The sequence below is a fragment of the Suncus etruscus genome, chromosome 19, assembly GCF_024139225.1.
Source record: "Suncus etruscus isolate mSunEtr1 chromosome 19, mSunEtr1.pri.cur, whole genome shotgun sequence".
In the NCBI taxonomy this organism is placed as follows: Eukaryota; Metazoa; Chordata; class Mammalia; order Eulipotyphla; family Soricidae; genus Suncus; species Suncus etruscus.
In genome coordinates this window covers 9,135,748-9,149,299 of record NC_064866.1, presented here as the reverse complement: position 1 = coordinate 9,149,299, position 13,552 = coordinate 9,135,748, and the positions used below count along the sequence as shown (strand labels likewise).

General features: G+C 42.5%; 1 protein-coding gene across 1 annotated transcript in view; it reads left to right on the top strand.

Moving 5' to 3' along the window:
- Nucleotides 1-6,263: 6,263 nt before the first annotated feature.
- SYCP1 (synaptonemal complex protein 1) overlaps nt 6,264-13,552 on the top strand; it is an 89,717-nt gene continuing 82,428 nt past the window's right edge. Inside the window, exons 1-4 of the mRNA XM_049766025.1 lie at nt 6,264-6,368; nt 9,094-9,175; nt 9,567-9,610; nt 9,752-9,808. Coding sequence (XP_049621982.1) covers nt 6,264-6,368; nt 9,094-9,175; nt 9,567-9,610; nt 9,752-9,808 — 288 coding nt within the window. The remainder of the gene's footprint in view (nt 6,369-9,093; nt 9,176-9,566; nt 9,611-9,751; nt 9,809-13,552) is intronic.

Sequence of the window (13,552 nt, the reverse complement as noted above, 5' to 3'; positions counted from 1 at the left end):
TCCCAGCCCCAAAAACTTCCAAATTATTACCACAACATAGATAGAATATACACAATTGAAGTCCACAAGCTGGGGGCCAGAGTGATAGCACAGAGGTAAGACATTTGCCTTGCATGCAGCCAATACAGGTGAGACAGTGGTTCAAATCCCAGCATCCCATATGGTCCCCTTAGTCTGCCAGGGGTGACTTCTGAGTGCAGAGCCAGGAGTGACTCCTGAGCGCCACCGGGTGTGACCCAAAAACCAAAACCAAAACAAAACAAAAAAGGCCACAAGCCAAAGCATGGATGAAGAGTTTTGGACACTTTGGTGATGTTGAATTCAGGTGTACAGGCCATAAATGTCAACACTAAATAACCTCCAAAATTGACTTCTAAACATTTAATAATGTTTTCTAATTTTCTGCTTGATATCCTAGATAATTTCTTTTTTGGTTTTTGGGCCACAGCCAGTAGTGCTTAAGGCATACCACTACCTTTGCATTCAGGGATCACTCCTGGCTGGCATTGTAGAAGTGCTGGGGACCAACCCTGGATTGGCTACTTGCAGGGCAAGCATCCTACCCACCGTACTATTACTCTGGCCCCTTAATATCCTAGATAATTTAATATGGGTATTTCTAAAATTTAACTGTTGCCTTTCCATTTAAAAATATATTTTTGGGGGGGCACACCGGCAGTGCTCAGGGGTTACTCCTGGCTCCATGCTCAGAAATTGCTCCTGGCAGGTTTAGGGGACTGTATGGGATGCCAGGATTCGAACCACCGTCCTTCTGCATGCAAGGCCAACGCCTTACCTCCATGCTATCTCTCTGGCACCCCCAGATTGCTATATGAAGTGATGTCATTAACCCTTATCCAAATAAGGACTGGAGGACGACCAATCATATCCCACATGCCCTTTTAAGGTCATGTTAGGTGGTGCCATTGCTTTTTATGCAAATAAGAGCAGGAGGGTGAGAAAAAAATCAGGAAGGTGATAAGTCAGATCACACATGTCCTTATATGGGTATGTGAAGTGATATGATGAGCTCTTATGTAAATTTGAACAGGGTAATGACCAATCAGATTAGACATGCCCTTACATGGAAGGGTTGATGCCACACCCTTTATATGGGCATGTGACATATCTTTTTTTTTTTTTGCTTTGAAAGAGGAAGAAGAAAGGAGAAGAAAGGAGGAAGGAGTGGAGGTAGGAGAGAAGGAGGAAGGGGAGGAGGTAGAGGAGGAGGAGGAAGAGGAGGAAGAGGAGGAGAAGGAGTAAAAGGAGGAGGGAGATAAGTAGGAAGAAGAGGAGGAAGGAAGATGAGAAGGACGATAGGAAGGAAGAAAAGGAGGACATAATATCTTTTAATGGAAATAAGGTGTGAAAGATCATAACTTGGGTGTACAATGTGATCCCTTAGAGGCCTGGTCTTTCCCTCTTCTTTTTTTATTAATTAATTAAAATTAATTAATTTCCTCCCTCTTCTTTTTTAGAGTCTCCCAGTTTATTTCCTTAGAAACCGAACAATTCTATTATTGCTAATGAAAGCTCTTGTGACAGTTGACAGATAGTAATAGAATGATTTATCTTCTAGTCTAAGTCACTACTATCATTTTAGTGTAGGTACCATAATTTCCCATCGAAATTATTGCAATGGAGCTACTTGGTTATCTCATTTATTTTCTTGTTCTTCACCTCTTTATTTCCCAGAGTTTATCCAAAATTTTTTATTTTTTAGGGGTCATTTGAGTCGACCCCAGTAGTGGTCAGAGGCTGTTGCTCTACGGTCACTTTGATTAGTGCTTGGGGGATCGTGCAGTAGTAGGGATTAAACCTGGGCCTTTGGCATGAAGAGCTTTTTTTTGGTTTTGTTTTGTTTTGTTTTGGGTCACACCCAGCAGAGCTCAGGGGTTCCTCCTGGCTCTACGCTCAGAAATTGCTCCTGGCAGGCTTGGGGGACTATATGGGATGCTGGGACTCGAACCACTGTCCTTCTGCATGCAAGGCACGCCCTACCTCCATGCTATCTCTCCAGCTCCAGTTGAAGAGCTTTTGAGCTATCTTGACCACGTTAAAGTTATATTTAAAAATGAGTTCCACTGGAGCCCGCATGCATATCGGACAGGACATTTGCTTTGCAGGTATCCAGCCCGGGTTCAATTACCAGCATCCCACATGGACCCCTGAGCCTGCCTGAAATGATTTCTGAGTGCCGAGCCAGGAATAGCCTGAGAGCTTTATATATATATATATATATATAGTCTTCTATCGCAAACTCAGTTCCATAGATCAGTTCTCAAGTTTTACTGTCATTTTTTTGGTTTGTTTAGTTTTTGGTTTTTAGGCCACATCCGGTGATGCTCAGAGTTCACTCCTGGCTCTGAGCTCAGAAATTGCTCCTGGCAGGCTCAGGGGACCATATGGGATGCCGGGATTTGAACCACCATCAGTCCTGGGTCAGTTGCTTGCAAGACAAATGCCCTACCGCTCTACTATCTCTCTGGCCACATTTTTGTCTTAGGCCATTGTTATGTTACTCTGTTACAGAAAGGTCACATTTGTACATTTGTTATGTTACTGTATCTTTTTTTTCTTTTTCTGTTACTGTAACATTTTAAATAACTATAAAAAAATGAAGTTATTAAACCCTAAACTCCTTCATTTTAATCCCTCTTATATTGGTTATATATAAAAATGCCATGCGACATAAATGTAAGAAAAATGGAAATATTGGATATGAATAAAATTCTGTAAAAACGGGGTCGGAGGGCCCGGAGAGATAGCACAGCGGTGTTTGCCTTGCAAGCAGCAGCCGATCCAGGACCAAAGGTGGTTGGTTCAAACCCGGTGTCCCATATGGTCCCCCGTGCCTGCCAGGAGCTATTTCTGAGCAGACAGCCAGGAGAAAGCCCTGAGCACCGCCGGGTGTGGCCCTAAAACAAAAAAAAAAAAAAAAAAAAAAAATTGCCCTGGGGCCGGAGTGTTGGCATGGAGGGTAAGGAGTTTGCCTTTCATGCAGAAGGTCATCAGTTCGAATTCCGGAGTCCCATATGGTCCCCCGAGCCTGCCAGGAGCGATTTCTGAGTGTAGAGCCAGGAGGAACCCCTGAGCGGTGCCGGGTGTGACCCCCCCCCCCAAAAAAAGGGGGGGGGGCCGGAGAGATAGCATGGAGGTAAGGCGTTTGCCTTTCATGCAGGAGGTCATCTGTTCGAATCCCGGCGTCCCATATGGTCCCCGTGCCTGCCTGGAGCAATTTCTGAGCATGGAGCCAGGAATAACCCCTGAGCACTGCCGGTGTGACCCAAAAACCACACACACACACACACACACACACACACACACACACACACACACACACAATTCTGTTAAAACAAGCTAAATATTAGTTTTATTTAGTTTTAATAAATTAGCTTACAGTTCAATTTTTTACAATGTCGGGAAACAAAAAACCCCAGAATTTGAATTTATTTTAATTTATTTTGATTTTTGTGCCACACCCAGAAGGGCTTAGGGGTCACTCCTGTCAGGCCTGGGAGACCATATGGGATGCTAGGATTCGAACCACCATCCGTCCTGGGTTGCTGCATGCCTTGTGCTATGGCCCTGAATTTATTTTCTAAAAACTTAATTAAATATATCAATCATTCTTCCCCAGGGATATCTTGTGGAATGTATTTTACAGTTGACACCTCTTCTTTATTTTTAGTGGTGTCACAGTCCTCTTATCTAGGCTCTTTATTCTTTTTTAAATTTACTTTTCTTATTTATTTATTTATTTATTGGTTTTTGGGCCACACCCAGCGGTGCTCAGGGGTTACTCCTGGCTGTCTGCTCAGAAATAGCTCTTGGCAGGCATGGGGGGGGGACCATATGGGACACTGGGATTTGAACCAACAACCTTTGGTGCTGGATTGGCTGCTTGCAAGGCAAACACCGCTGTGCTATCTCTCTGTTCTTTTCTTATTTTGTTCTATCTAGGCTCTTAAACTTTTTCCCAAAACCAAAGTCTACTGAGCTTAGAAACTGCAAAAGTTCATTCAATCATACTATTTACTCTTAAAAATATTCTTTTGCATCCCCATCCAGAAAAAGCTACCTTTCAGAATCCTCTTTAGAGCCATTCAACACCACCAAAATCTCCAAATTCAACTTGTATTGATTTCCCATTTGGGTCTCAAACTCCTTTTTAGGCCCCAGTCCTTGGACTCATTAATAATTGCTCATTCTTCCTTTATTATTATTTTTTTTTAAAAAAGAAGAGCTTACTAAACTTTCTGCTGCTGCTTCAATGAATTCATTGAGTCAATCATTTTCAAAAATATTCTTTCCTTTCTCTTCCATCTCTTTAGTTTTTCTTTCCATTTTTTATTTTATTTTTTAAAAACATGTTGCTTTTGGTCTTCCTAAAAATGTCTTATTATCAGTTATGTCAACGATGCAATGCATTTTCTTTAAATGCATTTAAATTTAAATTTCTTTAATTTTAAAAAATTGCTCATTCTTATACTCATCTTTTACAAATCTATAATTTCATAATAATTTCCTCTTTTTCCAGGGATGATCTCTCTAAGAGGGGGTGACTTGAACTCCTTTTTGTTCAACTGAACAGTCATATATGTGTGGCCTATGGAATCCCTGCCACCCCTCTACCTCCCAAGCACCCCGATTTATTTCCCAAGCACCCACTTTCCTTATTCTACCCTAAAAGCTGAAAATAACCACTTAGAAGTGCTCACAGGGACTCCAAACTGTTCATCTTATCACTGTCACCACTAACCCATTCTAGCACATGATGACAGATGTCCTTGGATCCTTGACTAAGAAAAAAAACCACCCCAAAAAAGAAATCCAAAAATCTCAACTCCCAAGAGAAAAAAAGAACCACCACTGGATTTAAGAAGGCAGGGAAACCTCGCGAGACTTTGAATTCTCGCTAGACCTCGCCACAAATACCCAGATGCAAAGAAATACCCGGATGCGACCGTTGCTATTTCACCGTTAGTCAGCGTTCGGGAAGGCTGGAAAGGAAGATTTCCCGCCATCTCTCTCTCTCTCTCTCTGGAGGTTCAGAGGCAGAAGTCTTCGTTCTTGGGGGTTCTTGTGGGTTCGCAAAGCCATGGATGGGGTTTGGGGACAGGAGGGAGGGAGACAGAGTGAGGATGGTTCTAGATGGTTCCAGCTCCTTATGGCGCCCCCTGGCATCAGGCCGCGAAGGACGTCATTTTCCTTCCTGATTGACTCAGAGATGCTTCCTGATTGAAATATCCCCACCCAGTCGTGTCTCTGTCCCCCTCGAAATCATAGATGGGGTGTAGGGATGGGAGTGAGGGAGACAGAGTCAGGATGGTTCTAGATGGTTCCAGCTCCTTCCTATGATGCCGCCATGGCGGCTATGATACTAGGCCGCAGCAGCAGCTTAGGGCGTCATCATCCTTCCTGACAGACTTAGTGATGCTTCCTGATTGAAATATCCCCATCCAATTATGTCTCTGTCCCCCTCGAAGTCACAGATGGGGTGTAGGGGTGGGAGGGAGGGGGACAGAGTCAGGATGGTTCTAGATTGTTCCAGCTCCTTCCTATGGCGTTGCCATGGTTGCCATGGCACTAGGCTGAAGCAGCTCAGGGTTTCATTTACCTTCCTGACAGAGTCAGTGATACTTCTCGATTGAAATATTTCCACCCAGCGTGTCTCTGTCCCCTCGAAGTCATAGATGGGGCTTGGGGACACGAGGGAAGGGGACAGAGTCAGGATGGTTCTGGATGGTTCCAGCTCCTTCCTATGGCACTGCCATGGCCGCCATGGCACTTGGCCTCAGCAGCTCAGGGCGTCATCTTCCTTCCTGACAGACTTAGTGATACTTTCTGATTGAAATATCCCCACCCAGTCGTGTCTCTGTCCCCCTCAAAGTCCTCGATGGGATGTGGGGACAGGAGGAAGGGAGACAGTCAGGATGGTTCCAGATTGTTCCAGCTCCTTCCAGCCTTTAGCTAGGCCCCATGCATGGCTGGACAGGGCAGTGTAGACTGTGCTATCTCGATTCCTTTCCTTGCCCATTTATTGAAGGACCAGTAGCTTCAAGGCAACCCTGTTTTTTTTGGGGGGGGGGGATTTGGGGCGATGAGGATCACATCTAAGGGGGGAAAGTCCTACCCCACTATACTATCACAGGGCCCTGCAAAGATTTTTTATTTAAAAATGAGCATGAAATAAGTATTAAATGATTTCTGTCTCTCACCCTCTTCCTTGTGCCATAGAGAAGTTGGCGGGCCAAGAGAACATGGACAAGCAAAAGCCCTTTACATTGTTTTTGCCACCGAGATTAAGTGGCAGTCAAGTGTCGGCAGTGAAACCTCAGACTGTGGGAGGAGAGGCGAATTACAAGGTAAAGTTTGCATTTTTGAGTCTTAATTTAGACTTGTTTTCCCCCTCCCCAATGATAATATAATTTTTAATGATTTTTTAGGAGGTACGGTCTGATTTATCCAAGAATTGCAAATTGCTTTGCTTACATATGGAGGTGTGTTTTGTTTAATGAAATTAGACTATTTTGAATGAATAGACTCTACCTCTCTCTCTAGCTATCTTTCATCTATCCTATCCTATCTATCTATCTATCTATCTATCTATCTATCTATCTATCTATCTATCTATCTATCTATCTATCTATCTATCTATCTATCATCTATCTATCCTATCTGTCTATCTATCATCTATATCTCTCTATCATCTATCAGTCTGTCTGTCTGTCTGTCTGTCTGTCTGTCTTATCATCTATCTCAGAACTTGCTTATTGCAGACCTACTTTTTCTTAAAAACTGTGAGGCAACTCATAAAACATGCTACCAAAGGGGTCCTGAGCAATAGCGCAGCAGTTGGGCGTTTGCCTTGCACAAGCAGTTTGCCTTGCACACTGCCAACCCATGATGGACCTGGGTTCGACCCCCAATGTCCCATATGGTCCCCCGAGCCAGGAGCGACTTCTGAGTGCAGAGCCAGGAGTAACCCCCTAGCGTCACTGGGTGTGACCCAAAAAGCAAAAACAAAAACAAACAAACAAAAAAAACCCACAAAACAAAACTATGCTATGAAAGAGTAAAATGGACGTTAAGGGAATAGTGCGAAGAAAGATGAAGAAAATTTGGACAAGAATGTCAACTGCTAATAAAAGTTCAGAGTATCGCTGAGCTTCAACTTTGACCCTGACTTCATGGTCAACAGGATTAGAAGGGAAATTCACTCCAAATAGTAGAGAATGAAAGTCTATCATGTTTCCCAGGAAAAACTGCTTTTTCTACTTATTGATATTTCTCATGCAGAACTTTATATCCAGTAGATGAAGCTATGAATTTTTTCAGTTATATTTTTTTCATTGCTTTAGAAAAGTTCTTCTGGCTTTGAACCTGGAGAAGTGTACCATTAAGGGGCCGGGCGGTAGCGCTAAAGGTAAGGTGCCTGCCTTGCCTGCGCTAGACTTGGACGGACCGCGGTTCGATCCCCCGGTGTCCCATATGGTCCCCCAAGCCAGGAGCGACTTCTGAGCGCATAGCCAGGAGTAACCCCTGAGCGTTACCGGGTGTGGCCCAAAAACCAAAAACCAAAAAAAAAAAAAAAAAAAAGAAGTGTACCATTAAAAGTTTTTGTTTTTGTTTTTGTTTTTGGGCCACACCCAGCTGCGCTCAGGGGTTACTCCTGGCTCTGCAGTCAGAAATTGCTCTTGGCAGGCAAGGGGACCCTATGGGGCATCAAGGGATCGAACTGAACTGCAGTCTGTCCTGAGTTGCCTGCGTGCAAGGCAAAACGCCCTGCAAATGCCACTGTGCTATCTCTCTGGCCCCTAAAAAGATTTTTATGGAGGCAGTTCTCATCTATCCAGGAAAAGCTCATAATAGACTGAAATAAAAGTATTTAAAAGGTAATTAGGGGCCGGAAAAATAGCAAAGCAGTAGAGCATAGGACATTTGCCTTGCATGTGGCTGATCCCAAACAGACTTGGGTTCAATTCCCAGCATCCTATAGGGTCCCCGAACCTGCCAGGAATGATTTCTTAGCACAGAGCCAGTAGTAACCCCTGAGCGCTGTCAAGTGTGGCCCCCAAACCTAAATAAATAAAGTTAAATAAAACACTAATTAGGGCCCGAGAGATAGCACAGCGGCGTTTGCCTTGCAAGCAGCTGATCCAGGACCAAAGGTGGTTGGTTCGAATCCTGGTGTCCCATATGGTCCCCCGTGCCTGCCAGGAGCTATTTCTGAGCAGACAGCCAGGAGTAACCCCTGAGCAATGCCGGATGTGGCCCAAACTCCCCCCCCCCAAAAAAAAAAAACCTAATTAGTTACTGATATTCTTGAATATTTACACAGAATTCATTGGACACTTTTTGGTCTAGCCTCATTTTATATCTGACAGCATTTTTGCTAGAACATTTCTTTCTTTTTGCACTTGGGCCACACCCTGTTACTCCTGACTCTGTTCTGAGTTATTCTTCGCCTTTCTTTTTTTTTTTTTTTTTGGTTTTTTGGGCCACACCCGGCAGTGCTCAGGGGCTACTCCTGGCTGTCTGCTCAGAAATAGCTCCTGGCAGGCACGGGGGACCATATGGGACACCAGGATTCGAACCAACCACCTTTGGTCCTGGATCGGCTGCTTGCAAGACAAACACCACTGTGCTATCCCTCCGGCCCCTCTTCGCCTTTCTTAAGGAAGGAAAGACCACGTGGTGCCATTGACGACCCTGGATTTTTGTATTCCAGGCATCCATTGGGTCCTTTAAGCTCTCTCTACTCCAGCATTTGCCGTTCTGAACTCTCTCTATAAAGGAATTAAGAATTTCAGTTGTTTGATTAGCTGTATATTATATTATGTTATACTGTTACGTTATATATACAATATATTGTATTATTTTATATAGAATATAAAATATAATATGTCATATATCATTGACATTATAATTATAATATATAAATATACAATAATGTTATATATTACAATATATTATATATAATATATTTTATATAATATATATTATTATATGTTATATAGTACATTATGTTATACTGTTACTGAGTGACATGGAACAATATATTTAAAAGTTTCCTCTTTTCTTTTGTAGCGTTATACCAAGTGTGTTGAAGATGTTGATTTTCCATTTGCACTGAATAACCTTTCCAAAAATGGGGAAAACATGGCTTCAAGTAAGAAACTGGAAAAATAATGTTTTTTTAACTTTGTTTATTAATTTATTGATTGGTTGTTGGGCCACACCCAGCAGTGCTCAGGGGTTAATCCTGGCTCTGCACTCAGAAATCACCTCTGGCAGGCTGGGGGACCATATGGGATGCCGGAAATCGGACTGGGTCCCTTCTGGGTCCATCGCATGCAAGGCAAATGCCCCACTACTGTGATATCTCTTCGACACCTTATGCTATCTTATATAGAAACATTTATATATGTGTATATATATATACATTGTTAGTATCAAAACTACACAAAGTATAATTTTAATAGTATTACATTATTAAGGCTAGCTATACCATAAAAACAAGATTTTAGCATTCTTAGTAGCATCTATATTTTTTCTTTCAGATCCTGCTTCACAAAAAACTCACTTTTTGTCCGTGTTTGAACAGGTCAGTTAATTTGTTTAGTTTCTGTATTGCTTGGTTGGGAAAAATAATTCTTTAGTTATTGGATTACTAATCTTTGTTATTGTCTTTGGGAAACTATCTTCAGAAATACTTTCTCATGGAAAATATTTGCTTATTTTATAGGTTGATAATTCTGACAGCTGTCACAATCAGAAAGGACCAAAAGACTCTGGTTTTGAGGTTAGAAGATTTTTCAGCTATATTAAATTTCTAATACTTGGAATGTAATTTATTATTTTATGTATTTTATTTGAAGATTCAGAAAAACTATTTCATATGTATCTTGTAAGCCCTTATTTCTCTCTTTTTTTTTTTTTTTTTTTTGGTTTTTGGGCCACACCCGGTAACGCTCAGGGGTTACTCCTGGCTATGTGCTCAGAAGTTGCTCCTGGCTTGGGGGACCATATGGGACACCGGGGGATCGAACCGAGGTCCGTCCAAGGCTAGCGCAGGCAAGGCAGGCACCTTACCTTTAGCGCCACCGCCCGGCCCTTCTCTCTTTTTCTTTAAAGTTGATGAAACATCGGGCTTTTTTTGCTTGTTTGTTTCTGTTTTGGGGCCACACCCTGTGATGGTGATGCTCAGGGGTTACTCCTGGCTATGTGCTCAGAAATCACTCCTGACTCGGAGGACCATACGAGACGCTGGGGATCAAATCCAGGTCTATCCTGGGTCAGCTACATGCAAGGCAAACGCCCTATGGCTGTGATATCACTCTGGCCCTTTTTTTTTATTTTTATTTTTGTTTTGTTTTATTTTGTTTTGGGCCACATCTGATGGTTCTCAGGGGTTATCCTGGCTCTGCACTCAGGAATTACTTCTGGCAGGCTTTGGGACCATACGGGATGCCGGGGATTGAACCCAGTTGGCAGGAGTAAGGCAAATGTACTGCTGTACTATCATTACTCCAGCCCAAAGACTTCTATATATTTTTGTGGGAGATATAAGTATTCTGTCATAAGGGAAAATTTAATTTTAAACCATATAAATAAAAAATAGAATAATAAGGGAGATGGAAATAATTTATGACAAAAGAGAATAAAATCTGCCTTTTATAAATAATTCTTTATTTTTTTGTTTTGTTTTGTTTTTTTCGGGCCACACCCATTTGATGCTCAGGGGTTACTACTGGCTAAGCACTCAGAAATTGCCCCTGGCTTGGGGGGACCATATGGGATGCTGGGGGATCGATCCGAGGTGGTGGTTTTTCCTTGGCTAGCGCTTGCAAGGCAGACATCTTACCTCTAGCGCCACCTCACCGGTCCCTAATTCTTTATTTTTTAATAAATTTTTTTTTTTTTTTTTTTTTTTTTTTTTTTGGTTTTTGGGCCACACCCGGCGGTGCTCAGGGGTTTCTCCTGGCTGTCTGCTCAGAAATAGCTCCTGGCAGGCACGAGGGACCATATGGGACACCGGGATTCGAACCAACCACCTTAGGTCCTGGATCGGCTGCTTGCAAGGCAAACTCCACTGTGCTATCTCTCCGGGCCCGATTTTTTAATAAATATTTAAGCACCATGATTACAAGCATGTTTGTAGTTGAGTTATAGTCATAAACAGAATACCCCCCTTCAGCAATGCAGCATTCCAATGCCCACCCTCCCCCTCTTCTGCCTATATTCGCGACAGGCATTCTACTTCTCTCATTCTTTAACATTGTCATGTTGTTAGTGTAGTTTTTTCCCTCACAGCATTAACCACTCTTTGTGGTGAACTTCAAATTGTGAGCCAGTCCTTTCGGCCCTTCCAGTCCTTAACTCTTTTGTCTCTGGGCTTTATTACAATAATGCCTTTAATTTTTCTTAAAACCCATAGATGAGTGAGACCATTCTGCGTCTTTCTCTCTCCCTCTGACTTATTTCATTCAGCATAATAGATTCCATGTACATCCATGTATAGGAAAATTTCATGACTTCATCTCTCCTGACCATTGTGTATATGTAGCACAGTTTCTTTAGCCACTCATCTGTTGAAGGGCATCTCATATGTTTCCAGAATCTGGCTATTGTAAATAGCGCTGTAATGAATATAGGTGTGAGGAAGGGATTTTTTTTTTTTTTTTTTTTTTTTTTGGTTTTTGGGCCACACCCGGTGACGCTCAGGGGTTACTCCTGGCTATGCGCTCAGAAGTCGCTCCTGGCTTGGGGGACCATATGGGACGCCGGGGGATCGAACCGTGGTTCGTCCTAGGCTAGCGCAGGCAAGGCAGGCACCTTACCTCCAGCGCCACCGCCCGGCCCCGAGGAAGGGATTTTTAAATTGAATTTTTGTGTTCCTAGGGTATATCCCTAGGAGAGTGGTATAGCTGGATCGTATGGGGGCTCAATGATCACAGTTTTTTGAGGGATCTTTATATTGTTTTCCATAAAGGCTGGACTAGACGACATTCCCACCAGCAGTGAATGAGAGTTCCTTTCTCTCCACATCCCTGCCAGCACTGATTGTTCTTGTTTTTTGTGATTGTGTGCCAGTCTCTGTGGAAAAAATAATTCTTTAATTAGGTGAATTTGAATATTTTACTAAGGGAAATTTGGCTTTATTTATTAAAACTTAAATATAAAAATATTTTATTTATTTATTTGTTGTTTGTTTTTGGGCCATATCTACTAATTCCTGGCTCTGTACTCAGGAATTACTCCTGGCAGTCCTCAGGGACCATATAGGATGCCAGAGATCAAACCCAGGTCAGCTGTGCTCAAGGCAAGAGCCCTATGCACTGTACCATCACTCTGGTCCCTAAAGATGTTTTTATTTGGGCCCGGAGAGATAGCACAGCGGTGTTTGCCTTGCAAGCAGCCGATCCAGGACCAAAGGTGGTTGGTTCGAATCCCGGTGTCCCATATGGTCCCTCGTGCCTGCCAGGAGCTATTTTTGAGCAGACAGCCAGGAGTAACCCCTGAGCACTGCCGAGTGTGGCCCAAAAACCAAAAAAAAAAAAAAAAAAAAAAAAAAAGATGTTTTTATTTATTTATTTATTTTGGTTTTGGGGCTATACCAGGCAGTGTTCAGGAATTACTCCCGACTTTGCGCTCGGAATCATTCCTGACAGGTTTAGGGGACCACATGGGATGTTGGGAATCAAACCTGGGTCCATCCTGGGTCAGTTGCATGGAAGGCAAAAGCCCTACCGTAACTGTGGTATCTCTCTGGCCCCCCATAGACGTCTTTCAATGGAAAATTGGGGTGGAGAGATAGAATATATATCTCTAGTTCTATCCCCCACACCACACACTTTTCTCGGTATGGTCCTGGTGCCCTTCTCATGGCAGGGGTGGAGCAGCATAGCATCCTTGCACCCTTGTATGACTTAGTGAGCTTGTTGGCTGAGAATTATGAGGAGTGGCTGTAGGGCCACCTGTGCCTACTGGGGATATTTGTGGCTTAATAGAGTGCTGTATATCTGTTCCTACGATTAAAGTATCTCAAAATTAAATTTAGTTTTTGATGATAGAACTACCTGCAAAGAGAAAAATTAGCATAATTAAAAATAACCTTACAATGTCAGAATGTACCATGCAGGAAATGCAAATTATATCCAAACAAAACATCAGGCTCAATAGGAGATTGTTATTTTTCATGTATTTTAAACTTCAAATCCTCTAGTGAATTCTCCAATTTTATTTTATTTATTATTTTATATATTTATTTATTTTTGGATTTTGGGCCACACTCGATGACGCTTGGATTATTTCTGGCTATGCACTCAGAAATCGCTCCTGACTTGGGGGACCATGTGGTACACTGGGGAACGAACCAAGGTCCATCTCGGTTAGCTGCATTCAAGGCAAATGCCCTACCGCTTGTGCCACCGCTCTGGCCCAAATCCTCCAATTTTATAACCAAAGTATTTCATTAAAGACAATTATTAAAATTTTTATATTTTCTGTAGAGATGTATTTTAGCTTTAAACTAATCAAGCTTCCT